This window comes from Eublepharis macularius, chromosome 18 (assembly GCF_028583425.1).
Source record: "Eublepharis macularius isolate TG4126 chromosome 18, MPM_Emac_v1.0, whole genome shotgun sequence".
Lineage (NCBI taxonomy): Eukaryota > Metazoa > Chordata > Lepidosauria > Squamata > Eublepharidae > Eublepharis > Eublepharis macularius.
Genome location: NC_072807.1, coordinates 10,445,320 through 10,472,642, shown reverse-complemented (window position 1 = coordinate 10,472,642; position 27,323 = coordinate 10,445,320). Strand labels below are relative to the sequence as shown.

General features: G+C 47.4%; 1 protein-coding gene across 1 annotated transcript in view; it reads left to right on the top strand.

Moving 5' to 3' along the window:
• The window catches only part of LOC129345705 (alpha-2-macroglobulin-like), a 91,146-nt gene that overhangs the window by 10,422 nt on the left and 53,401 nt on the right, over positions 1-27,323 (top strand). Inside the window, exons 5-17 of the mRNA XM_055002931.1 lie at positions 1,222-1,242; positions 5,490-5,658; positions 8,451-8,535; positions 8,925-9,048; positions 10,122-10,236; positions 10,379-10,488; positions 11,130-11,291; positions 16,358-16,579; positions 19,528-19,591; positions 19,992-20,134; positions 21,943-22,086; positions 24,986-25,153; positions 25,328-25,439. Of these exons, the coding sequence (XP_054858906.1) occupies positions 1,222-1,242; positions 5,490-5,658; positions 8,451-8,535; positions 8,925-9,048; positions 10,122-10,236; positions 10,379-10,488; positions 11,130-11,291; positions 16,358-16,579; positions 19,528-19,591; positions 19,992-20,134; positions 21,943-22,086; positions 24,986-25,153; positions 25,328-25,439 (1,639 nt within the window). The remainder of the gene's footprint in view (positions 1-1,221; positions 1,243-5,489; positions 5,659-8,450; positions 8,536-8,924; positions 9,049-10,121; positions 10,237-10,378; positions 10,489-11,129; positions 11,292-16,357; positions 16,580-19,527; positions 19,592-19,991; positions 20,135-21,942; positions 22,087-24,985; positions 25,154-25,327; positions 25,440-27,323) is intronic.

Here is a 27,323-nt window from a genome sequence, read left to right as displayed (position 1 = left end):
TTTTTTAATCAATGGAAATTAGAGACAGGGCTTTTCTAGTGGTGGTACCACTCAGTCCAGGGCTTTTTTTTTCCAGCTAGAATTCGGTGGAATGGAGTTCTGGAACCTCTTGAAAATGATCACATGGCTGGTGGCCCCACCCCCTGATCTCCAGACAGAGGGGAGTTTAGATTGACCTCTGCATTGCTCCAGCGGCACGGAGGGCAATCTAAACCCTCCTCTGTCTGGAGACCAGGGGGCGGGGCCACCAGCCATGTGACCATTTTCACTAAGAGCGATTTAAACTTTCAAAAACTCCCCCCTTGTTCCAGCTGACCCAAAGTGACGTCATTGATCCTGGGAGCGTGTGCGCACTTTGCGCACGTGCATGTGGTACCAGGGGCACCACCTCCCGCCAAGAGTTGCCCCCTGTGCTGGCAACCCACTGAGTTCCACCACCTCTTTTCCCAGAAAAAAAGCCCTGGCTCCGTCTAGAGTTGAAGACGTGGTATGGAGGTTGACTTGGGAGGACCCCACACATCCTGCTCCGGTAGCCTAGACCTGTGGTCACTGGCCACTGTAACATTCCTTTTTAAAAACCGGCCACTAAAACAAGCCAGATCAGTTCACCTGGAGAAAATGGCTACTTTTGTGGGTGGACTCTATGGAATGATGCCATGCCAAGGTCCTTTCCCTTCCCAAACCCCACTTTCTCCAGGTTTTCTCCAGGTTTCATCCCCCAGATCTCCAGGAATTTCCCAACTTGGAGCTGGCAACCCTAAAGCAAACTCTTATTGGGTGTTCAGAAGGAGTTGCCAAGTTATTACTCTCCCTGGCAGAAGCTCTGTCATCAACTCCAGGCTGGGAAATTCCAGGAGATTTGGGGGTGGTCTACAGGAATGGTAATGTTTGTGGAGAGGCAAAACCGCCGTGTGGTATAATGCCCTCCAAAGCAATCAGGGGACGTGATCTCTGTAGCCTGTAGATCAGTTGTAATTTTGGAAGCTTGCCAGGCCTCGCCTGGAGGTTGGAAACCATAACCAAGGACCTAACCCTCATTGCCAGGTGTGAAGTGCAGGTTTTTGCCTCACAGACCCCCCCCCCCAGATTGGTACCTGCTAATGGGGAAAAAACTAAGCTGTTGTAAGGGAGAGTGGCTGAGGGAGCCCACAATTGCTTTTAGGTGGCATTAGTCTATTGCTGGACTATCTCTGATTTCTTCCTCTGTTCTTCTCTCCACAGTTTCCTTTGGTTTACATCGAGGTAAGTGAGTAATTTCTCGGGCTGCAATGGCAACTTCTGCCCAGGGGAGATCACAAAGGACCTTTGTGGGTACCGAGAGAATTACAAAAGGTTCAGCATAAGACTCCAGCCAAAGAGATCCTTCTTGAGTTCTTTTGCTCTGAAATGAGGACCCTAATTAGACACTACAAGTAGTGGGGGGGGGGCCTTTGGCGTAATCACTGGGGGGGGAATTAGGAAATTCCCCCCAGTCCTTGTATCTTCCCTTCCTGGCTTTCAAAAGCCCTCTGGGTGTGGCACAAGCTAGTTCTCCTCCTGATGTGAATTTGCCTTCCGTATCCTACCAGATTCTGAGCACCCTCAGCCCTCACCTGGCTGGTTTTTTTGTTTTTCCAGTTTGTTTAGTTTATATATCTTTCTCCCAACCTGGGGAGTCCCTTTACAATCTGTAGATGGCCCCCAGTTTTTTGTTGTTTTTGTTCTGCACACAGGGCAGAACCAGATGGACATTAGACGGGGTTATAATAATAATAATAACAATAATAATAATAATAATAATAATAATAATAATGTATATACTGCCCTTCAGGACAACTTAATGCCACACTCAGAGCGGTTTACGAGGTGCGTTATTATTACCCTCACAACAATCACTCTGTGAAGTGGATGGGGTTGAGAGAGCTCCGAGAGAGCTGTGACTGACCCCAAGGTCAGCTGGCTTCAAGCGGAGGAGTAGAGAATCAAATCTGGTTCTTCAGATTGGAGTCCTGCTGCTCTTAATCCCAACACCAAACCAACTCTTTCTACACGCATTCCTCAGGAGTGGCTGCTCGCTGGATCCAAGCAAGACAGTTACATCAGGCAACCACTGGGGACACTATTCATGTGGGAGGATGGGCCAGTGTTGTAGCACAATGCTTAAGTGGTTCAGCTGCGAATCAGCACTCTACTGGTTTGAATCCCACTACTGCCATGAGCTGAGTAGGTGGCCTTGGGGAAGCCACTCCTCTTAGCCCCAGCTCCCCAGCTGCAATGTGGGGATAATAATAACACTAACTTGTTCACCGCTCTGGGTTAGGCATTAATCTGTCTAGAAGAGTGTTATATAAGCGCAGTTATTATTTATTATTAATTATTTATTATTAATGTGTGGCCAGAGCCATTAGTATTAGGAAGGTCTCTGGTGTAAGCCCAAATTAATGAATTTCCCAGGGAATTAAGCCCCTCGGTGAAGGGGATTTTCCACCTCAGGCATAGCAATGTCACCCTGATCTTTTCAGTTCAGGTTGTCAGGCAACAAGAGAAAACTTCGTGAAACAGCCGTACCGTAAAACCAAATGTTTCTGTTAATTAACGTGCAGAAGCACGCTTGTGAAATGTTTCATTTTTCCCTAGCCATTTGCCTCATTAAACAATTAATTCTTCAGACAAAGAGCCTCTTGGTTCTGCCGCAGTCTCCAAATGTTTAAGTCCCTCCAGCAGCTTTCCAGCAGTGACAGATTTCCATGCAGGGCTCTGCAGCCCTTAGGATTCGACCCCCGGAGAAGGACAAACCATTTTGGCCTTGAGAACAGTGGGCAGTGAACCCCTGAGTGTGCTCAAGAGTCCCTCTAGCGACTTGCTAAAGAAGCCCTGTAAAAATATTGGCAAAGCCATTGCCGTCAACATGTTGCAAAGCTGCTTGAGTTCATCCTCATAACCAGTTTAGGGCTGAGGCCCCCAAACCTTGATGCTCCCAGAATTTCCCATTACATTGGTCCTCCTTATGTGGTCTCACCAGCTCTGGGTCTCCTCCCCAACAAGAGCCATGCTGTTCACATAGGAGTCACATCTCTAGTGCTGAGAGGGTCTGTAACGAAATGGTTGCCAAGGGTGAGATGAGTGCTGGTTGCAGTTAATCTGTTTTAAAAAGGGGGGGGGAAATGTTCCCCCTGAGGTCTGATGGGCTGTGGGGCCAGGAAGGGGCCGGCAGGAGTCTTGGTGTGAGATGCCCTTCTTCCTGGACTACAACTCCCAGCTGCCCCAGGGCCAAGAAAGTGCGGGAGAAATAAGGGGTGGAGCCTGAATAGAGAGACAGGGACGATCCTGAGGAGAAAAAAGAGTCGCCTTCTCGGTTGAAGAAGGAGAGGCTCCTGCTGCGGGGTGAGACCCGGTGGCCCAGGCCCTAAATGTGGGGGGCCTGGGAGGCAGCAGAGAGGAAATAAAAGGGGGAACCTTCCCTCAGACCCCCACCCCTTAAGGCAGAGCAGGGAACAGTGTGGTAGGGAAAGCAGGCGGCGGTTCTCTTCAGTTTGATTTTCTGCCCTGTGAGTGCTGAACAGGGGGGTCGACCCCTAGGTGTTGTGCCTTTACCTGCTTTGTATATAGTGCTCTATATAGGTATTAAATTATATATTTTTGAATATAAAGGACCTTGTGGTGCTCTGACTACGTAACCTCCCCCACTTGGCACGCTACGAGAAGGGAGGGAGCCCGGGAGAACTGATCAGGCCAGACCTGGGTGGGTTGCCAATTCTCCAGGACCCAACCAAAGATTGGGGAATTCACTTCCCAGTAGGGAAATTCAGCCAGAGGGGTCTCACTGCCCCTCAGTCAGGCGGTGTACAAATCAGTGAGTGGTGGCAGCGACGGAGAGTGTGAGCCACGCCCACCAGGGACGGTGGGAGGCAGATAGCAGGGCTAGCAGGCCATTGATGGCGGCTCAATTGCCCAGACTGAGAGCCAGCGCCCGTTCCGCCACAGGGTCCTTGAGCCGAGTGCACAAGTGGCAGATTATCTAGAGCAAATAGGTTTTTTAAATATGATACACTAGAGAAAAAGAGATTTTTCTGTTGTTCCAACCTGAATTGAGGGCCAGAGAGATGCTCGTTAACGTCATTTATGTATAGACTGAATAATAAAGGGGCAGCTCACACCTTTACTGATAGGGATACTGTTGGTTAGGGATCAAGTTTCCCACTGTAATTTGTGCAGTGGTGCCTTTATGGAGCTCACGGAGTAGAAATAACAGGTTCTTATCTATATTTATTTTGGCCAATTTTGCCCAGTTGAATCGAAAGTGGCAGCCAGGTCAACAAACGCTACATAGTGCCTTTGTTGGCCCGTTAATCCCGGAATAAGCCAATCAATAGAGCGTTTGGGCAATGATCTATGGTTCCAAGACCCTTCCAAAATCCCACTTGTGAGGTGTCTCAGGAGGAGGTTTGTATTTGTGGACTATCTGCAGTGGAGAACCTTCCTCATTATTTATTATACTGCCTGCTATATAATGCACCTAAAATTAAATTTCTGGCTGGAATTTTACCTGCTGCAGCAGCATACTCAAAAACTGAGAAAATTGAGTTCCTGTTAACAGACAGTGACAGTCATGTATCCTGTAGAGTTTCACAGTTTAACAACCAAGAAGATCAGATCCGAGGCTTCTCCGAATGGGGTGCCCTTATGCCCAGTATGATTCTTTGCACAGTTTATTTTAATTTGTTTTAATGATGATGCTGGATGTAACTCTTTAGATAAAGTATGTTTTACTTATCTTGTGATGGCCTATGGCTAATGACAATAAATCTACTTCTTCACTAGAGGAAGAGAGGAAATGCTTTAAACGTTAACTCTAGATGTGAATGGCTCAAGAAGGTTGCAAAAAGGGGTTGTTGTTTTCCCCACATTGATTATTAAACTTATTGAGATGGTTTCGAATTGCAGAATAAGTGTCAATTCTTGGCAGGTAGATTCCCCAGTTCTTCACAGCAAACACACCAGTGATTTGGTTGAAGTAACTTTTATTGGTAATCCATCAGGTTCAAGGTGTTCAGACAGTAAACTTGGCAGAAGTGACGGGTTAAGAGAAAGAGTAGTTAGACATAGGGTAAGGTCCCACCCCTGGGTAAGAGGCCCGTTGGAAATTTGGTGCACACGCCAGAGACAAAAAATACCACAGTTTAGACTCCCTGAGTGAAATCACCCTTGTTCCCAGAGAAGGCACTGTTTCTGTTAGGTGCAGCTGGGCCCAAGAAGGTTGGCTCTCACAGCAAAACTTCAAAGCAGAGATAACACACTGAGCTCCTAATTAATAGGCATTGAAAGGCACTCAGAACTCTTCCTAGCCCCAGAGGCTAGACAGGTAGTACTTAACATATACATGGCATTTATGCAGACAGGCATACATGACATTAACTTTGATTGGAGCGGGACCATGGTAATGGTTATCTATTGGAGCATTTGAGCCCTCCCTTTCCAGTTATAACATGCCTTGTGGTTGTCAATTTCAGGACCCCTACGAAAACCGCTTAATTCAGTGGCAAGATGTCCAGCTGCAGAACGGCTTCACCCGGCTCTCCTTTCCTCTCACTTTTGAGCCTATCCACGGTACCTACAAGGTGGTGGTACAGAAACGTTCTGGAAACAACATAGAACACCGATTTGAAGTAAAGGAACGTGGTAAGATATGACTCTCTTGACCCTGGGAGCTGGAGAGGGAAGCCAAGATGCAGACATGCAGAGCACCAGTTGACGTCGACCACATCCATTTTTCTTTAACAGTTCACATCTCTCCAAATTTGTCTATTGTGTATTCAGCCAGCTTGATGGAAAATGAAATTGTATGTATGTTCCTGTGGAGCTGGCTGAAAAACACTAGACAATTATGGGAGATAATTCTGGGACCCAAAGAAGTCCCTTTTGTCCTTTTGAATTTTTTTTAAAGGAGACAACCATCACTTTTGAACAAAAAGCAGAAGGAGGACATATAAAATTGGGGTACATGTTTAGCAAAACAAAGGTTGCTCTTCTTGACCTCAGGCTGGAGATGGAAGATCAGAGTTTGGGAGTCTTTCCCATTTAGAAAGTTCCTTGCAGGGCCGGATCTAGGGTTCCTGGCACCCAGAGCAACCCTAGTCTGACCTCGCGTGTGTGCTCCCAGCACTGCATGATGATGTCATTTTGGTGACGTTATCACGCAGGGTGGCGGAGGCAGCGTGCGGGGCTGGGAAGCCGCCCGTGCCATTCTCCTCCCCACAGGTGAATGGTACGGGCGGCCTCGCAGCCCCCCGCACTGCCTTTCGCCTTCCCCGCAGGATAGAGGGCGGCCGGCTTGCCACATGCCCCCTGTCCTGCAGGACAGGCAAAAGGCAGCACAGGGGGCTGCGAAGCCGCCCGCACCATGCGCCTGCCCCGCAGGACAGGGGGCGGCCAGCTGCCCCTCTCCTGTGGGGCTGGTGAATGGCATGGGCAGCCACGCTGCCCCCTGTCCTGCAGGGCAGGTGAAAGGCAGCGCGGGGGGCTGCGAGGCAGCCCACGCTGCCACCTGCGCACTCAGGCAGCTGGCAGCTGTTCCCGGCGCCTCCTCTCTGGCGGCACTGGGGGCAGATTACCCCCCCTGCTCCTCCTCGATCCAGCCCTGGTTCCTTGCATGTAAAAAAAAGTAATGCACAATGGGACAGCCTAGTTTTTCTATATGTAAGGATGCTTTTATATGAGAAAATTAAAAATTCCACGCACATGCACACCCTGCAGCATAGAATAATAGGCTTGATTCAGAATGCAAATACAATGCAGGCAGAGCTTTTTTCTAAGAAAAGAGGTGGTGAAACTCAGTGGGTTGCCAACTTGCCAGCACAGGGGGCAACTCCTGGTGGGAGGTGGTGCTCCTAGTACCACATGTGCATGTGCAAAGTGTGCACACGCTTCCAGGACCGCGTAATGACATCACTTTGGCTCAGCTGGAACAAGGGGGAGAGTTATTTAAAGTTTAAACTTCCCTCAGTTAAAATGGTCACATGGCCGGTGGTCCCACCCCCTGATCTCCAGACAGAGGGGAGTTTAGATCATTTCTGTGCCGCTGCAGCACCGCTGCAGTGGAGTGAAGGGCAATCTAAACTCCTCTTTATCTGGAGATCAGGGGGCGGGGCCGCCGGCCATGTGACCATTTTCAAGAGGTGCCAGAACTCCGTTCCACCACGTTCTGGCTGAAAAAAAGCCCTGAATATAGGAAAATATGACATTATTAGAAATAATATCGAAAAATGGTATTGCATAATAGAAGAAGGTGTAGGAAGAGCAGGATAATACATCCAGCAAATATAATGCATACTATACACAGTCCTGTTACCTTTATTAAGGCATCCTCCTGAACCATTCTAATATAGCCCTCTTGCCTTTATAAAAATGCCCTCCTGAACAATTCCGTTCTACATCCTTTATGGCATGAAGGAAACATGAGAGGCCTTTCCACAAGGTGGAGGCTACGATACCGGAGTCACACGGAGGGGTAGTTGTTGATCTCGCCCGTTTGCAGGGCGGCATGTTACATACATACTTCAGCCCACCCTGTTTTCTTATGATGCATACAGGTAGGTATGTGGGCCAGCATCTCAGGGCCCACTAGGCCTAGCTTGCTGCCAGGCTGTTTCAACATCCCTGGACAATGCGCTCAGCCATGGGAATCCAATACACATGGGAAGTGTTGTCATTGCTCCATGGCTGTATTAGAAGTCAACACCGTAGCAGCTGGTTCCCATCTTGCGTGGCTGCACCATTTTCAACTGCAAGATGATGATTCTAATTTCCCCCTCTGTTGAAACAGAGAAGACAAACACATCAGGTGAAAGTGGTCCTTGCCCAGCTACACCTCAACAGTAAAAAACATATGATTTATATGCCGCCTTTCTGGACAATGCCCACTCAGAGCGGTTTACAAAGTGTGTTGTTATTATTATCTTCATAGCAATGTATGAACAGTCACCTAGGACTGCAGGGAGGCCAGATACACTACACGGTGTGCAATAAATTCCTTACAAGCGGAATTTATTGCACACCGTGCAGTGTATCTGGCCTCCCTGCAGTCCTAGGAGACTGCTCATACATTGCTATTGCATTGGAGACCTTCGTTTTGTGTTTAGTCAATTATTATCTTCGTGACAATCACCCGGTGAAGTGGGTGGGGCTGAGAGAGCTCCGAGAAGCTCTGACTGGCTCAAGGTCACCCAGCTGGTTTCAAGCAGAGGAGTGGGGGATCAAACCTGGCTCTCCAGATTAGAGTCCTGCTGCTCTTAACCACTACACCAAACTGTGTTCTTTGCACAGCTTGGCTCTCGTTACTAGTAATGGGCTGTTTTACTTCAGTGAGGATTTGGCCTTATTTAGTATCATTTCTGCACTGTTGGGGACAGGGGACTCAGTCGCAATTTGTTAATGTCCTGTCTTTTATGCTGGTATTTCTTTCCTTTCTCTAGAGCTGCCCAAATATGAGGTCTCCGTGAAGTTGCCCAGGATCATAACAATTTACACTGAGGAACTAAAAGTGACTGCCTGTGGAACGTAAGTGAGACCCGGCTAAATTCCTCCTCCTCGTTGCCCATCTGCCTCGTATCCTCTTAAGGCCATTTCACATGAACCAAAGAACTCATGTAAACGCAGCTGCCCCAGGAATTTGTGAAACAAAAGTGGGGGGGGGGGACAGACCATCCTCTAGAACTGGTGTAGATGGGCGTCCCCAAAGGCCACCAACCTAACCTTGAACCACAGGATCTCCAGTGAGGGGCTGGCGGTCCTTGAAGTGACTGAGGACAGTGTGAGGGGTGATTTTGGCCTTTGAATGGAAGATGAGATGCCTGTTGGCTCAAGAGGGCTCTTCCTGTACTAACATTTGGCCTCGAACCGGCCTGGGTTCTCCTGTTGTCACTGCTATGGGCTGTGTCTTGTGACAGGTATACCTATGGGAAGCCAGTCCCTGGCCTGGTGAAGGTTAGGGTCTGCCGGAAATATGCTGAAAGCAGATCCCAATGTAGTAGAAGAATGCCAGAGGCTATATGTGAAGACTTCAGCGGTGAGGTGAGTCTCACAACTGCAGGGGTGGCCTTTTTGTCCCGCAGAAAGAACAATGACCATTTTGTGGCTCTGTGTCAGACTCTGGATGGTGAAATACAGTAGACAGATCCCTGGTTCATTGTAGCAAGACACAGGTTCTTGGTTAAATGACTTTTATTCAGAAATCAGTTCTTTCCATATTCAACTCCAAAGGTCTACTTAGAAGTAAGGTAAGCAACTAAGCAGTTCTTGCAGAATGTTGACCAGAATGACCACATAGGAAAAGTACATCACTTTTCTACCCCTGTTCTTCCCCCCTCCCAATTTCCAAACAACCTAGTGTTGTTTTTTCTGTGTGAGAACATTATGTATATTTGTGCTATCAGGCTACAAGGAGAGAAGACATATCACAGTCAGGAAGAAGGCTTCAAACTGGTAAACACCTGGCCACCTGGGGACGTGTGAGAACTCACTGGAATGTTAGTCACCAGAAACTGAATTATATCTGGCAGTAGAAAATGCAGTCACGTTTGACAGAACAGAGCATATACTTGACAGCAGACATTTTGGCATGAATGAATGGCTATAGTCAGACATGACACTCTGTAATAGCTGGAGCTCCAGAGCCTATTGTTTCTTCATTCCTCTTTACTCCAGTGTTGATCTTTAACCTAGCATTGTTTCAATACCTTTTTGATCAAAAGAGAAGCTCAGCGATAGGAGAAGCCAGAAGAGAATAGCTGCGAAAGTTTAGAATTTCTCTCTAAAGGGTAGGATTAGGAATACCTTCCTCTCTTCCTGCTAGAGCGCCGTCCTGCAATGTCAAAAAACTCTGCAAGGGGATGAAATTACAAAAGGGTACACAGAAATGGGTCAAATCCCCTTCCTGTTTGGCACTGCAACCCCCACCATTAGCCTTAAAACAGTGGCCAGTTTTGAGGCTCCTGGTTTCATTTTCTGAGGAGTTATGCATGCCACAGACGAAAGGGCAGAGGGACAAATGGACGGCTCCTTGCATGATTACTGATGTGGCAAGACACGGGTAGTGAATACATTACCAGAGGTAACTTGTTGCTTTTTGGGCTCTTTGGATGCAGACAGATGCACATGGATGTCTCACTCGGGTAGTGAAAACAAACATATTTGAGTTGAAGAGGAAAGGATACGACATGAGCATCCGGGTGACTGCCCAGCTCATAGAAGAAGGCACAGGTATGGGCACACAAGGCTGTGCTCGTGGAAAGGAACAGTAGTTGCCGGGGAAGTCAGATCGGGCAGGTGGGAGCAGGATAAGAAATGTTATGTGGTTACCCTGTTTGTTTGTGTGTGTAATTTGTCTGCTTGGTTTTGGCAGGGTTGGAATTAATAGGCTTCAGTTACACTGAGATTACCTCCACTCTCAGCAAAGTTACCTTTGAAGAAATGGATACTTATTACAAGCCTGGGCTCCCCCTTTTTGTGAGGGTAAGGCACAACAGCAGTGTTACCGGACCAGGACTGGCCAAAGCCCCTCAGGCTCTCTGTCCTTCCTTAGGGAATGGGCGTGGCTCAGTGGTGCAGCGTCTGCTTTATATGCAGAAGGTCTCTGGTTCAACCTTCAGCATCTCCTGTTGAAAGTGTCAGGTGACCTACTGCAGAGACTCTGGAGAGCCACTGTTAGACAGAGGAGACAATAGTGACCTTGACAGAACAAGGGTCTGGCTTAGTAGAAGACAGTTCCGGGTGTTCATGTGAATCAAAAACCTACTGCAGCCCCTCTGGGTTGCCAAGTTCTAGCATCACTCGGGTGTGGAGAATGCCCTCAAGTCATAGCTGACTTACGGCAACCCCTGGTGAGGTTTTCATAGCAAGAGACTAACAGAGGTTTGCCATTGCCTGCCTCTGCAACCCTGGTCTTCCTTGGAGGTCTCCCATCCAACTACTAACCAATGCCTGCTTAGCTTCTGAGACCTGACGAGATCAGGCTCTCCCGGCCTATCCAAGGCCAACCCTGCTTAGCTTCTGAGAGCTGATGAGATCAGAATTCACCTATCCACAAAATTGCCCTGTAGGCTGCCTAGAATCAATATAGTCACAGCAGTACTCACACAGCTTTGCATGTTTAGGTGAAACTGGTAGATAGCATCGGTGTGCCAATGGCCAATGAAACAATCCAGATTCGTATTGCGATGCCTCCGTACAGCGCCAGCTACAAAACTGATGGCCATGGGAAAGCACGGTTTTTCATCAACACTGACAATTTCACAGAACAGAGTATTCACGTAGAGGTGAGTTTTCCTTGGATTTGACTGTTTAAAAAATATCCTTATGGCACAGGCTTAATCGTCTTATCAGTCAATTGGAAGGGGAATGGGGCTGTTCTTATTTATTTTACTTATTTATTTGTTTTATTTATTTCATTTATAGTCTGCCTTTCTCACTGAGACTCAGGGTAAATTACATAGTGTGAGATTAGTACAGTCAATATCAAGAGCATTTCCATAAACAATGCCAGAGGGTAAATAGAGACAACTTGGCAGTTCCTTTCTCCTTTTGTCTTTCTTCTCTGCCACCATTTCTCCATTTGTCTTTTCACTGTCAGTCACTTTCATGCTTTCTGTTTCATTCTCTTTTTCAGTTAAAAACATATTTAGGGAAATATATCTTACTATATAATTGAGTAAATGTGTTTCAGACAACTCACTTTATACCCTGGTGCACCACTAGAGGGCACTGAAATGGATGGAACCCTAGGCAAGGCACCATGTCCCTCCAGAAAACGTGGCATGGTGGGAAGCCCAGGCTGGGAGCAGGATGGGAGCAAATGGCAACGCCCACCTCCCACCTTCACCCAGCTGATATTAGGAGTGGAGCAGGTGGCAATGCCCACCCTCATCTTAACCCCGTCAGTATTAGGAGCGGAGCAAGTGGCAATGCCTAACCCCCGCGTTAACCCAGCTGGTATCAGCAGTGGAACAGGTGGCAATTGTCAGACTATGGAATCCCAGTTATCTAGAGTCCGTCTCCCCCCCCTTCTGCAAGAAGCTAAAAGTTTCTTGATTCCAAAAGGTTTATTGAAAGACAGCATTCAAAACACTAGTATCCATATTTCAAGGCCTAGATGGACTTGACTGAACAGAGGCTTTGTTAGGAACGAGATACAAAACGAAATCTGTGATACATCAAACCCTTCGTTCCCAGCCTCCCCCGCAAAGTTCAAGCTGATGAGAACTTGGATGTGGGAAGGCTCGGCTCGTCAAGGTCGCTGGCTGAAGAAACAGAGAAGAGTATCCTCTCCCATGGAAAACGCGGTCATAACAATATCTGGACCTGGAGGGAGAGAAAGACTAACAACTACAGATTAAACATGGCGTAACTCTGGTTAAGGAACCACACGACATATTAGATCTGGACAGCAATGCCCGCCCCCCTTTGAACCTAGGTACTTCATAACATGTATTTCCATCCTTAGTGGAATGGCCTGTATTTGGTTTCAGGTGTGGTGTGATCAAGGCCAAAGGTGAGGAACAACCCAGAGAACTATTCCAGCCGCCCTCCCACCATTTGATGGGTAATTTCACAATAAATTGCAACTAGCAACAAAGCCCATCGTGGGAAAAAATACAACGGGCTCTAGAAAGGGGAGAGGGGGCAAGCAGGCATTTGCTCCTCCTCCATCACTGATTCTAGCTGGTGAAGGAGGGGGGTGGGCATTGTCATCTGCTCCACGCCTGATCTGCCTGATCTCAGCCATGTGAAGGGGTGGTGGGCTTTGCTACCTGCTCCATGCCTGATACATGCTGGGTAAAGGTGGGGTATTGCCTCCTGTTCTGTGCCTGACTACGGCTCGGTGAAGGGGGGCAGGCATTGCCGCCTGCTCCAAGCCTAATCCCACCTGAGTGAAGGGGGGTGGGCACTGCCACCTGCTCCACACTGGGAGAATGGAGGAACAGGTATTGCCTCCTGCTCCACACCTGATCCTGACAGTTGAAGGTGGAGGTACATCCATTCACTGAAACTTAGATCTTGACACTTTCCTACACCTTAAATAAATGACAATTGTCAAGTCAAAGTTGCCTACAGTACTTGTTCTCACAGAGAAAACTGAGCTCAATTGACGCTCTGCCCTCCGGAATCACTTGCAGATGCAATCAGACCAAAGGAGCTCTCAGGAAAGCAGCATTCACATGGGTTAAGCAAGAACAGCCTGCATGTGAATTGGGGAATACACATAAAATCTTTCACTTGAGCATCCCCAGGTAATTGGCAAGATGTATTTTCGCTCTCAGTTCAGTCCTCTAGGTATTGTATGAAACCATCATTTGAAGTTGACTTATTAACTACAGTTCAGCTCACTTCAGATGAGAGGTGAAACCTTGGTTTAATTGTAATTATCTAGAGTTAACATAATTGTCCAAATACAAACCGTTTCACTAACTGATTGTTTGAGCTCTGTCCACATGTTACATTGAATGCACGTACATCCTACCTAAATGTGCCTACATCTGTTTGTAAGAAAGAGCCAATACACATTCACTTTACAAATGAAATCAGGGACCAATTCCTGGATACATGTGTGGCTCGTATCACACATGCATTGACAGCAGCATGAGAATAATTTAATGCAGATACAAAGAATCACGTGTACACTATGCACAGATCGAAAGTATGTTCATTGTACCTTGAGAACAGGGCTTTGGGACCTGCCAAACCAGGGCTGTTGTCAGTCTATGGAGTTCAAGTTACTCTGATTTCATCTCCTACCCCCTTGCAGCAAGAAATCCAAGGTCTCTTGAGTCAAAGGTTATTTATTGAAAGATTATATTCAAAGTACAAGTGTCCATCGGTAATCCAAACAAAGCTTCTGGCTGAACACAAAGCCTTGTTGAGAATGGTGTGTTAGTTACATGCTGCAGTATATCAAATCCTCCTTTCCATCCCCCCCCCATATGTCCAGCTATTGTAGAGGTTTGGGAATGTGAAAGTAACTCCTCCAAGGTCTGTGGCTAGCCAGGCTCGATAAGACTGTCCTGGGAACCACAGCTGTCTTCTGAAACCTGCAGACAAACAACACTGGAAAGTTACAGTAGTGAAACACACAACTGAGGAAAATACTATGGCAGTACTGTGGGTAGCAGACCTGACAGCTGTTTCCACACATCTTTCCCTTGCACAAAATTGTGCATAACTCAAAAAATGACGGCATCTTCATGGCGCGATTTCCTGTCATGATTCCGTTTCATGGTGCGATTTCTGAAGTCATCACACCACGAAACGGAGTCATGACAAGAAATCAGGCCTTGAAGATGCTGTTGTTCCGTGAGTTTTGTGTGGTTTTCTGTGAGGAGGAAAGACATGTGGAAACGGTCCAGGATCTGAATTCATGGTGTGAAACTGGCCTTAGCTTTGGTTTTGAGTGATATATGAATGTCAACATCCTATAGCTTAATCCTGGTGTATTCCTTTGGGCTACCTTCACACACACTCCGCCTATAGAGACACCTGGCCAGAGCAGAGGTAATGAAACTGGCAATCGTCAAGACAAACAAGGATTTGAGTGATTGCCAGCAAGCCCAAACCTTGCTCCGTGAACTATTCACCATTAAAATAAACCATGGTTTTTCTTTATGTCTGAACCCAGCCTGGGAATGCTTCCATTCATTGTTGGCCTGCTAAGAATGGGAGTGCCTGCCCCTTTCCTATGGGAGATTGTGGGATGCTGGGCTGTGGTTGTGATGCGTCATGGCTGGGGCTACTTTTTTGCCCCTAGAGGATCTACCAAGTGCTGTCCAGCAACACTACTTTTCCGGGTGATGAAGGAGCTCTTGGATGTAGCGCACCCAAGGGATTGTCTTTCTGGCCCATTGTGACATGTTTGCACATAATATTGCTCACATCTGCTCAGACTTCAACTCCAAGTTGAATACAATGCAAACGCAGGACATTCTGTTAGCACTTCTTGCTCTTTAATTTGCAGGGCTTTTTTTCTGGGAAAAGAGGTGTTGGAACTCAGTGGTGAAACTCAAGACTGCACAATGACGTCACTTTGGGTCAGCTGGAACAGGGGGGAGGGGAGTTTTTTAAAGTTTAAATCGTCCTCGGCCAAAATGGTCACATGGCCGATGGCCCCACCCCCTGATCTCCAAACAGAGGGGAGTTTAGATCGCTCTCCGCGCCAGTGGCATGGAGGGCAATTCCTCTCTGCCTGGAGATCAGGGGCCGGGGCCACTGGCCATGTGACCATTTTCAAGAGGTGCCGGAATGCCGTTCCACCACGTTCCCCCTGAAAAAGAGCCCTGTTAATTTGTATCCTTTTTCATTGTGGCATTGAGGGTGCTGATAGTTCGCTTGGACAGGCGAGGATGGTCGAAGGTATTTTGCCACCTCGGGCAGGAACACTGCTCATCAGCCTCTCCCATGGGAGCAACCTGAGCCCCACTAATGCTAGCAGCGCCTCAGGAGCCAGCCACCACATGTGTAGACTTGGGAAGCATTGTGCCCTCTGCATTGTGCCAATCTAAGCTGCCACATATGTGGCTTGGGCAAAGAGCTGACCTTATAGAGAAGTGATGTTTTTCCCAGGACCATTGCATTTTTTTTTTACCAGCAGTGATCTTAAATGGGTAGTTCATTCAGACAAACTGTTTTAACTCTTTCCCTCCCAATTGGGTGGGAGCCTGTGGGATCAATCCTAGGTTTGAGGGGCAATGTCTCTAAAGCCCACCAAAATTTTCCTACAACGTTTTGCACTATTATCTTTAGGGTTTGCAGCCGGCAATATTAAAACTTTCCATCTTCCCCACTTGCCAGTGGAGCCAAAATCTTCTGTTCTTCCTAACATTTGTCTTTAGAAAAATATGTTTCCTTCCTGAGCACAGCATGCAGAGCTTATGGCTATTTTCACATCACTATGTGTTTTCTTTTAGGCAAGGTGCTTCAAATTTACAACAGTTACCAAGATGGGCATCTGTCTATAGCAGCAGAAAGCAGTAAGAGTCCAGTAGCACCTACGAGATGTTCAAAATGTGTAGTAAAGTACGAGCTTTTGTGAGTCACAGTATCTGAAGAAGAGAGCTGTGACTCACAAAAGCTCCTACCCTGCCACAAATGTTGTTAGTCTTATAGGTGCTACCGGACTCTTGCTCTTTTCTGCTACAACAGTTACCAGGTTTTGTTTTACTGATATTTTTGTTTTTGCTTCTTTGTCATGCTACAGTATATTTTACATTGTTCTAACCTTGATTTGAATGCATTTTAAGCTCTTTTGAATGTCATTGTGGCAGAAAGACAGCATATCATGATAAAAATAAATTAATAAATAATATTTCCAAATCTTTGGGCCCTTTTTCATTAGGCACTTTATAAGTCGCCAGACGACTGTTTCGATATGAGCTGGGTCACGCCTTCTCATCAAAGTGCAACTAAAACAGCATTTTATCACTATTCACCAAGTAAAAGCTACATCCATATTGATTCTGTTCCTGAGACCTTAAGCTGTGGGCATATTCAGCCGCTCAAAGTACGTTACATCTTAAATCTGGATGCTGTAGCAGAGAAGATTCACTTCTATTATTTGGTAAGTCTGAATGACCTTAACTTTAATGAAATGGGCCAAAACTGTGGTGGAATTTCTGGAGCGGGTCTAGAACTCAGAGGCAGAGAAGGTCCCAGGCCCTATCCAAAGTCCATTTTGAAGAACAGATTTCTGAGGCTGGTTAGCAAGACTGGGGCAGATCTCTGCGAAATTATTGGGCCAGCTGGATTAGTGATCTCTGTGGGAGGGGAGCTCCCTCATCCCACCTTTTGCTACCTGAAGTGGCATCAGGGATAAAATGGCCATTGGGTCAATAGCATAATGTCACTTCTGGGGACAACTGGAAGTGACATCAGTTCTCTCTAGAGGTCTCTGGTGATTTCTAGAGAGGCGTGATGACACTTCAAGATTTTCCTGGAAGTGATGTCATGTTAGGGCTGCCAGTCCCCTGGTGGGGGCAGGGGATTTCCTGCTTCCCATCTCTTCCCCCAGCCATCATGTACCTGGCCATCGGGGGGTGGGGGGAAGGCCCCAGGAATGGGCCCCAGAGGTAAAAAACCTCCTGGTCCAGCTCGCAGTGGACGCTCTCACCACAGGCGTGATGACATCACTTCCAGGAGTGACGTCATTGTGCCTGGAGGTGGGCATGCCCACTGCTGGGGACAATGACATCACTCCCAGAAGTGATGTTATCACACCACACAAGGAGTGTGCACGGGCATTGCACATGCACGAGAAATGTCACAAGGTGAGTAGTGGGGTTCCCCCTCCCACTGGGAGGGTAAGAGGATCTGGCGACCTTATGTCATGCTGTTGCCAACTGCTGCTCCCCATGCCCCCCAATCTCCCACTGGTTGTAGGGTTGCCAGGTCCCTATATCCTCCCACTGGGAGGGGGGGCTGGCACTCACTTTGTGCTGGTGGCAAGGTCTTCGTGTGCTTATGTGCACACTCTGGCACCTGCACGATAATGTCTTCGCTGGAAGTGACGTCACACTGGCCACAGGAGCACTCTCACATTCTGTGCAGGGACAATTCAGCCCGTTCGGGGCCCGATTCAGCCCCAAACCAAGTGCAGGAATACTCCCGCAGCCAGTGTGGCAATGTCACTTCCAGAAGTGACATCGCCACGCCCATTGGGAGCATGCGCAGCACATGTTCCTGAGGTCCCTGCCAGTGGCAGACAACCTCTGGGAGCTTGCCACCTCCTGCCAACCACTGGTGGGTCACTGGGTAAGGTGGCAATCTCCTGGGAGTTTGCCCGCCATCAGCAGGCACCTGTGAACCCTAGCCCCAGGAGCCAAAGTAGGTGCAGGTAGCTGGGGGCAGAGAGGAAGCAAAGGGCACCTTCCTCACGTGTGCAAATTGTGCACATGCTCCCGCATTCCCCTTTTGTGCTGGAAAATGGCACCATTATCTGCCTTGTCAGAGGAGCCGTTGGGCATGTTGAAGCTGCACAATAGAAACTGCCCATTTGGAGGCGCCTGATGGCAGATCAGACGCAGCGCCAAGGTCAGCCATAATGGCAGCAGACAGCCTCCTTGCCCGGCTCTGTGTAAAGCAAGAGGAGCGGGCAGGGATCTGGTTTCAATGTTAAAAAGTGTCAAGCAAGTGAGGGAAACAGAACTGGGTCCCTTTGGAAGAAAAGCAGGCCAGAAATATTATAAACAAGCGAATCAACTCTCTCCTTCCCCCCCTCTTCTCTCTGAGGCACAGTCAGGCCCTTGGCTCCCTTATCCTCCTAACTTGATAGGCCATGGACGGGGGCAGAGGAAGGGAAGGGGATGGAGCACAGCCCCTTGTAGGGTCGCCAGGTAATACCTGACACCTGGTGGGAGGGTTGGGGGGACAATATTATGGGAGAATTTTTTAAGTGCACCCTCATGAACTTATCAAAGGTTCTTACTGGAAGCCGCCAAGATTAGCTCTCGGAATCGCTGGAAACTGTGGTTTTACTTCCAGTAAGAACTTCGGGTAAGTACCAGGGGCTGTGTTTTTAAAAACATTTCTCGACTCATTGTTTATGCTCCCACTTTGGGGGGCATATCAAATGATTAAATGTAGAATCTTGGATATTGAATTCCAAAATCTATACATTATGGCTAACAAAATTTGCTCTCCTTCGAGTTTGCAGATTCCATTGGCAGTGGATCATATGGCCCCTGCAAATTAGTCCCTGCAAATTCCACGACAACACTGAGCTTTTTCTTTAGCTAGATTTAAAGCTTTGCCAGCTGTGATTTTATACGGCAGATTTCAAAAGAGAGCATGTGTGGCCAGGCACTGTCTTTGCAATACCGTTTGTATCAAGACAATTCCACATGTTCTTGTCTATGATGTTGATATTCGTTTTAAATATTTAAGCACTATTTTAGCTAATATAATGGGAGTTCTTCTGATTCCCACGAGGTTTGCTGTCTTTTAAATGATTACTCCTTCAATATAACTGAGAAGGTAGCAAAGTTTTTACAACTTGCTATAAAGCTGCGCCAGGAGAAGTTTCAGAAATCAACCGCTGATATCACTCAACTGTTTTATATTATATTTTGTTCTTTTTCTTTTGGACTATCCTCTTTTCTTTGTTATATGCCAATAAGGACTGATGGAATCGAATAAAAACTTTTCTCATGCTGCCAATACGAGCTGCATTGGGCAATGGGGACCAGTTGCCCCCCCACCAGAGATTTGGCAGCCCTAGTCCTGGAGTTATAGGTGGTAGCTGCTGCAGTGACAACTGGTTTGGCCTTTGGGGCCAGGCAATACCATATCTTTGTTATACTTCAGATACCAGTCTTGCAATTTTATTTCTTTTGCTGGAATTGCTTCAAATCCAGAATTAGAATTCTAAGTTTCAGTTTACTATACAGGATCTGGTGAGGCATTTCTGGAACCTCCTCGAGCCCTGAGGGTAGCACCCCTAGCATGTGGCGTTGGACAGGTTAGCCTCCCACATGCCATTTCCACTGCCAGCATTTCCTTTTTTCCATGCAGGTGATGGCCAAGGGAGGTATTGTGGAATCTGGGATCCATGCAGAGCCTGTGGAGAATGGAAAAGGTAAATGCTTCCCGCCTTCCTCTGCTTCTTCCCCTTCATCCAAAGGTGCTTGCCGGCTGGGAGAGGAACAGGTGCTGTTTTCATACGCGGTGGGGTGCCCTCCCCTTTCAGCATCTCCAGGGAAATACACTAGCCCTTCCTTGTCCAGAACAGAAAGAAAATCTGCTCGGAGCAATGGCCATCTTGCTCTCTCGTCATCTGTACATACCTTTTTGGCCCTTGCCTACAGGGATAAAGGGAGGGAAGGGGGGGGAGTCAAGGGATTGCCTGGGGGAGGGAAATTTAACTTCCGGTTTGTACTTCAAAGTCCCCTCAACCAGCAGCTGAACGTCAGTCCAAAGTACTCTCTCTCTCTCTCTCTCTCTCTCCCCCCCCCCCGATTTGTTTTTCAATCCACTAGCCAAAGGAATGTTTCTTCTGGATCTCTCTGTGGACATCAAAACTGCTCCTGTATTGAACTTGTTTCTATATGTCATTCTGCCCAGCGGAGAACTTGTTGCTGACACTATAGAATTTGCTGTTGAAAACTGCTTTTCAAATAAGGTAAATGGAAGTACACCAAACACTTCCAGTCCCAGTGCATACACAAAATGACTGCTTCTTTCATTGCAGAACTGGTGTAAGAGAGTGAGCAAATGGCAGGGCTTCCAGGTCAAGCCTAGCAACCATTGGGAGGGTTGGGGATAGGGACGTGGGTATTTGTGACGTCGGTTGCATCCCTATGTCACTTCTGGGGAAAACCTGGAGATGATATAGGATACCTCTAGGAATCGCTGGAAACTCTATGGTATGGTAGCTCTAGGAATTGTTGGAAACTATGATAAAAACAAAAAGATTGCCATAGAGTTTCCAGTGATTCCTAGAGCTACCCTACATCACATCTTGGTTTTTCCTGGAACGTATGAATGTAGCCAACATCAGCTTTTTTTAAAAAAAATTGCCACTGCCAACGCAATGTGTCAGGTCTTGCCAGGTATTTTCCCCAAGCACTTCACTGCATCACTCAGGTGTATGAGTTAAAGTTACTTTATTAAGGAAGAATACCAGTATCAAGAGGGTCAGACAGGACCATTGGCTGAAGTGATGCATGGTAGCAAAGCAAGGTTAATTATAGGGCAAACTCCCCGCCCCCAATGGGAAAGAAAGCCCATTAGGATTTTGGCACACTGGGTCATGGAGCCAGGAGAGAGGGGAGGAGGGGAAGGATGAGATCTGCTCAGTCTCTTAGGATGTTGGTGCAGTCTCGGCTGGAACTTCAAGGCCATGTTCACAGGCTGGCCAGGAAATGGTAACCAAAACACCTGCGACATAAGCAGCTAGCAGCCAGTCAGCAAAACAGGTTCCCTCTGCATGTTCTCAGAGGTACGCTACACACTGCAGCAAGAAATTCATAACACATGGCAGATATGCTGGAGGTGTAGATGACACAATGCCTCTGGCCATGGTAGGAGTCATGGCAGCCCTAGGGAAAGGAGCATGTAAGCCCATCTATGCGCCAGTTGCCTTGGTGTTAAACTCTGCAAACTCCAGCAAGGGGGGACTTTTCACAAGAGGGCTTGGGTAAGATACCCTTGTTTTGTCTCTTTTTATCCAGTTACCGTAACATTTAACAGGAGCAGATGCATCAAAGCAATTTAAAATTAGCTACTTGCCATTCTGTGTGCAACTTAAATGACTTAAGTGTCACAAATTACAGTTTGGATAACTAAAATGTGATTTCTAAAATATTTATTTATTTATTTATAGTCTGCCTTTTTCACTGAGTCTCAAGGCAGATTACACAGTGTTGGTCAATTTGCCAGAGTTTTGGACATCTGGTGGAAATTTATGTTGCAAATATTCATACCATATTTCTCTGTGGTCTCTCTATTATGTTAAATATTGCACTGCAGTGTGTTTTGCATTTATCTAGCTCTCTTGTTAACATGTGATTTCAAACTTAAGATGTAGAATGGTGCCCTGAACATGAACACCAATTTGCATTCCTTCAAGGAACATATCACAGTACAGTATTTTGCATTTTTGTTCCCTCGTTGAAAGAGGAGTGGGGATAGGATCATTGGCTGGCATTCAGATGTGAAACATAGAATTGTGTCCTGGGTATGGGTACCAGATGCCATTCTGATATCAACAAAATTATTGTATTACAAATAGAAGGCTAAAAAAAATAATTAAACTAACAGGGCTCTTCATTTGGCAAACTAGTCACCTGGTAGGAAACACTTTTATAGGTAGAGCTAGTGAACTACTGAAAGGTTAACGACATGAGAGGGGAGCCCAAGCCAAATCCAGGATACATTTTTTTTATGCTGCTGTATATGTGATTGTCCAGTGACCTTCTATTTTTGCAGGTGAAATTGTCGTTTTCGGCTGCCGAAGGCCTGCCCAACAGCAAGACTCAGCTCCATCTTGCGGCCTACAAAGATTCCCTTTGCGCTATCCGTGCTGTCGATAAGAGCGTTCTGAAACCTGAAGCTGAGCTCTCACCTCGTACTGTGAGTCCAAGCTGCATCTGAGGCTGTAAACAGACATCATTTTTCCAGAACAATTATTGCCATACCTCGTAGATAACTAGTTTTTATTAGCTCTCGTGCAGGAGAAAGAAATGCGATCTCTTCAATGCCCAAAAATCTTGCTAATGAATATATGAGGTGCTGTTGTTGAATATATTAGTCAGATATATTAATTCCTCCCACCCATCTGCCTTAATAAACAAACCTGTAAAACAGATGAAAAACTGCTCAGGGGAGGGAGGTAAGATAAGTTCAGGATGAGTGTGTTAATTCATCCAGAGACGTCAAACCCTTCATCTCCCTTTGTGGAGGGAGGTTCAGCTATCCCACAGATCATAAACAAAAATAGGCCTGGGGTGGGGGGGAGTATTTATACACAGTAGGGTCCCAAGCTATTTTCTGAACATCAGCACCTTTCTGAAAATGTTCATCAAAGCTATTAGAGGTAGGGTTCCCAGGTGCCGGCTTGTGGCGGGCAAACTCCTAGGGTTTTCCACCTTGCCCACCAACCCACCAATGGTCAGTGGGAGGTGGCAAACTCCCAGAGGTTGCCCGGCACCGGAAGGCACCCCAGGAACTCACGTCATGTGTGCAGTCCCAAGGGGCACGATGATGTCACCCCTGGAAGTGAATTGGCCCCACATGGAGCGTGGCAGTGCTCCCATGGGCGGTGTGATGACATCACTTCCGGGGGTGATGTCATGACACAGGTGTCAGAGTGCTTCCACACCTCACTGCCGGCAGGAGGGTATAGGGACCTGGCAACGCTAACTGGAAGACCTTCTCCTAACTGTTGGCCGAGTGCCTAAGCAGCGACCAGGACAGTGTTCTGATTAAGGTCTATTTTTGGAACTAACAAACTAGAGACGAAAGAGAGAGACACTAGCAGCCTTACTAGTCGAGAGAGTTTGTGTAGAGTTCTCGAAGAAAAGCTGAAGAATAGCATTCAGCAGACAGACGAGGAAAAGCCCCTTTTGAAGGAAGGTACTCCACCTACAGTCGTGGCTAGCTAGAGTTTGCTGCCCCCTGGAGGATCTTTTTCTCTTCCTCTTCGTACACAGGACTTGCTATACTTCACACTAACTACGGGGGCCCAATAATGGAACTGGAACAGAACACAAGATTTTGCATTGTGCTCTCCAGTTTAACTCAAGTTAGATGGGAAACCTGATGTGGATCTTGAGTGTTTTGAATACCATCATTATTGTGAGACAGTGTAGCACAGTAGATCAGCAAGTGAGCTGTGAAACAGGAAGCCCCCGCTTCCGATTTCTGCTCTAAAAAGTTTTGGCAGAGGTGGAATTAATCGAGGCCACTTTGCCAAACCTCTGGGGGAAATTGCCACATCTGGAAGAGATGCTACAATCTATTCCAGGTATACAAAAAATGGCCTAATATGGCCACCCCTTGTTACCAGAACTGCTATTTTATAGGGGAATTAGCTTGCAGTCTGGGTTTTAATTAGTGCGGATCTTAACCAGCTTATACCAGAGTCCCTCTTCCAGATTTCTCGTGCAATAAGGAGGCAAGACTAATAAAGATAAAATGTGTTTTACTAGTAACGTTGCGTAAGCCTACAATAGCACACACAAGCAAGGTACACACAAGAACTAGGAAATAAAGAGTAGGAAAAATAGAGCCATTTGGATTAGCAGGAGAGCCCACTTGAGATTGACGGAACGGGGCAATACTCGCCTGGTCACGGCATGGAATCAAGATGCAGCAGTGAAGCGTGGCGAAATCTAATGCCTGCACTAGACCCGCAGAGAGACAGTCAGGGTTCAAGATAGGAATGGTGCGCGCTCCTCATGGCAGGGAAAGCCTGCTTAAGTACCCAAAAATGTACCCTGAAGCGCATGCCTTTCCCTGTGGTTCTCACGGAGGAAACAAAGGCTTAATGGGTCTACAGCTATCCTTAATGGGCCACTTTAGGATCTGAACATATGATTGTTTGTGACACCTCGAGAAGAGGGGACAAAGGAGGGGAGGGGAGTGCCGGGTGGGTTGATTATATCTTCCAGGATAGCATCAGCTCTGGAATGTGGAGGTTGTATTGAGATGCGTCCATTAGGTGTTCAGGACAGCCGGCACTTAGCTTCCATTCTGGGGCGGCTTCCAAGATATGCATAGCAGGGTGAGGCTGGCTGCTGCGGACGTGACAGGCACGCGTTTACGAAATGGCTTCTCAGAGCAAGCTGTTCATGTTGGTCTTTTGCTGCCTGGGAACATGGCTTCTGCCTTGGCACAGCTTGGGCTTGCTAGCAGACTGCCTGGAGGCAAGGGCAGACCCAGTGACCGACCTGCAAGAGAGTCTCCACAGGAACTGACCAAGGGGCGCCTGGCCAGGCTCGTGGGGAGTCCCTCCGGCTGGCACCGTGCTGCTGGCGGCATGGCTTTGTGCCCAAGTGAGGCAAGTGTCCATGGAGGCAGGAAACAGACATAAATAATAGAGCAGAAATATCAGGAAACAGGCAAGGGCAATGCTGCCCCCAAACAGAGTCTTTGGTGGAGCTTTACAATAGCAGTGCAGGAAACTGACACAGTCCATGGCAGGCCCCATAACAGGAGGGGGGGGGCCTTGGCAACACCCTCTCTGGTCCATGGCCTCCAGTTCAGTCTCCCAAGAGAATGGTGATACAGCTGCCACTCAAGGATACAGACCAGGATATCTTGGTCATGCCAAGACATCCTGGTCTCTCTTTATTTTTGGAACTGGCCTGGAAACAGCTAGAAAGTAGCAGCCATGTTTCCATCCTGATGGGTAGCCATTGTCCCCATCCAGAGCTCAACTTGGTCTCTAGTGAGGACGAATTTGGAGGCATGGTGACTACTAGCTGGACAGGAATATTTTATATCATATTGAATTATTCTTTGCTTTCAGGTCTATAATTTGCTTCCTGTGAAGAACCTTAGAGGTTATTCCTACCAGAACCACCGTTTGGATGAACCAAATATGGAGCAGTGTGTGACTCCCAAACATACTATTGTGGATGGCATTCACTACAGTCCTTTTTCACATGGTAAAGGTGACCCCTATGAACTCATGAAGGTGAGTGCCAAAGAGACACTGAATTCGTAGCTAGAGAAATGCCCGTCATTGTGCCAGGCCCTCTTTGATTTGCCAAGAATGCATCTTCTGCGCTCCTCTCTGACATGTAAAAAAGATCCGTTTATATCCATGCTTTCTAGATGTTTCAAAGCCTCTTATTTACTTGTTTTACAGAACTTTGGCCTTAAAGTTTTTACTAATGTCAAGATCCATCAGCCTGAGTTCTGCAACACAGTTTTAAATAGAGGTGGAGTTCCAGGTTTTCGAAGTGTAAGAATGAGCTACGGTAAGAACTGAAAACGGAATGAGGGCAGAGTGACCCCTCTGCACTTTCCATCAGCTCCATCTTCATTCATTCATTAAAACCGTCAGATGACCCCTGCCAGTATGGTTGCCGGGTCCCCATAGGCTCCCAGCAGGAGGGGGGCATCCCAGCACTTACTTGTAGAAAGTAGTTCACGCACACGCTTTGCACCCCAGCCGAGCACCGTGATGTCACTTCCAGAAGTGACATCATCACGCTGACCATGGGAGTGCCAAAATCGGCCCCTGTGAAGTGCGGGAGCACTCCCGTGGCCAGCATGACGATGTCACTTCCTGAAATGATGACATCATGCCCTGCCAGGAGCGCACCACCTATGCACTTGCCCGGGTCAGCTTCCAGTGGCAGCAAGCAGCAAGCTGGGAGTTTGCCTGTCACTGGTGGGCATCAGGGAACCGTACCAGCAAGGCAAGATTAATGATCCTCCCAATGCCCTCTTCTTCTGCTCTGACGGACAGTCTGCCACCTGGCCAGAGGCTCTGTGGAAAGGAATTATTGAAAAACTCTCAGATATTAGGGAGGAGGACTTTCTTCTACATCACTTCTATTACAAAGGGAAAATTCAGAGTGAATTCGTGACAACCTCTGAGGAATGCTGACAGTGAAATTTCTCACAGCATCTTTGTGGGAGTGTCAGTTCTAGGGATGGCAGTCCATGGCAGATAGACCCCCCCCCAACTCCTTATAGCAAGCACTCCAGTGCGTTGGTTGAAAAGGTTTTTATTTAAGTTCATGGGTACATCCATAGACGAGTAAGTTGGCGGGAATGGTTATACAAGCATGTGCACTATTGATATATGGAGCACAATTCCCCCCTCCCCTCGAGCAGTTAGCATTTGGGCGCAAAAATCCTAAAAAGTTCCATGAGAACACAATAGCTTTGTCTGGACAGAGAAAAGCAGAAGATTACAAGGAATCAAACTCCCTCTTTCCCCTGTGAAGAGTTACAGTACAGCTGCAAGGTCAACAAGCACACTTTTGGAGATAACAGGCTGGCGACTTTCTCTCAGCAGCAGTGCTTTCGTTTCCAGGCAGGCCAAGGATGGCATGATTATAATGGTTACATTATATGGGCATGACATGAATGCAGGACACAGGATACAGTGGTCAGATCAATACAGAGCGCAGAGAATACATGAATGGCATGCAGACATGGCAGGGAGAGAGGCCGCTGAGATCATGAGGAGAAAGAAGCAGCGAAAGAGGCAGCAAGAGCGCCCCTGGGCCGCTTCTTGGGGTGTGGCCAGCACCTTCAGATCCCCACAGATTGGTTTTCTCGTTGCCCTCAAGAGAACGAAATGGAACTGACCACCATCTCCTTTCATATAGAGAAACCAAGCCTGCATATTTTACTTTTAAATTTTACTTCATTTGTATCCCACCTTTCTCCCCAGCGGGGATCCTTGGTAGCTTATATAATATATATCTCCTCCATCCTATCCCCACAACAGCCCTGTGAGGTAGGTTCAGCTGAGAGTTTGTGTGGTCACACAGCAAACTTCCCTGGTCACACAGCAAACTTCCCTGGCAGAGTGGGGATTCAAACCTGTCTCTCCCAGATCTTAGTCTGACTGCCCCACCATGTAGGTGTACGTGTTGATAGACTGAGCCACTATCCCGTGGAGGTAGCTGGAGCACTCTGGTGGTGGTGGTGGAGAGTGGCCTCAAGTCAGAGTTGACTTACAGCAACTTCTGGTGGGGTTTTCATGGGAAGAGACTAACAGAGGTGATTTGCCATTGCCTGCCTCTGCAACCCTGGTCTTCACTGGAAGTCTCCCATCCAATTGCTAACTGAGGCCGATCCTGCTTAGCTTCTGAGATCTGACGAGATCAGGCTTGTAACAAGCA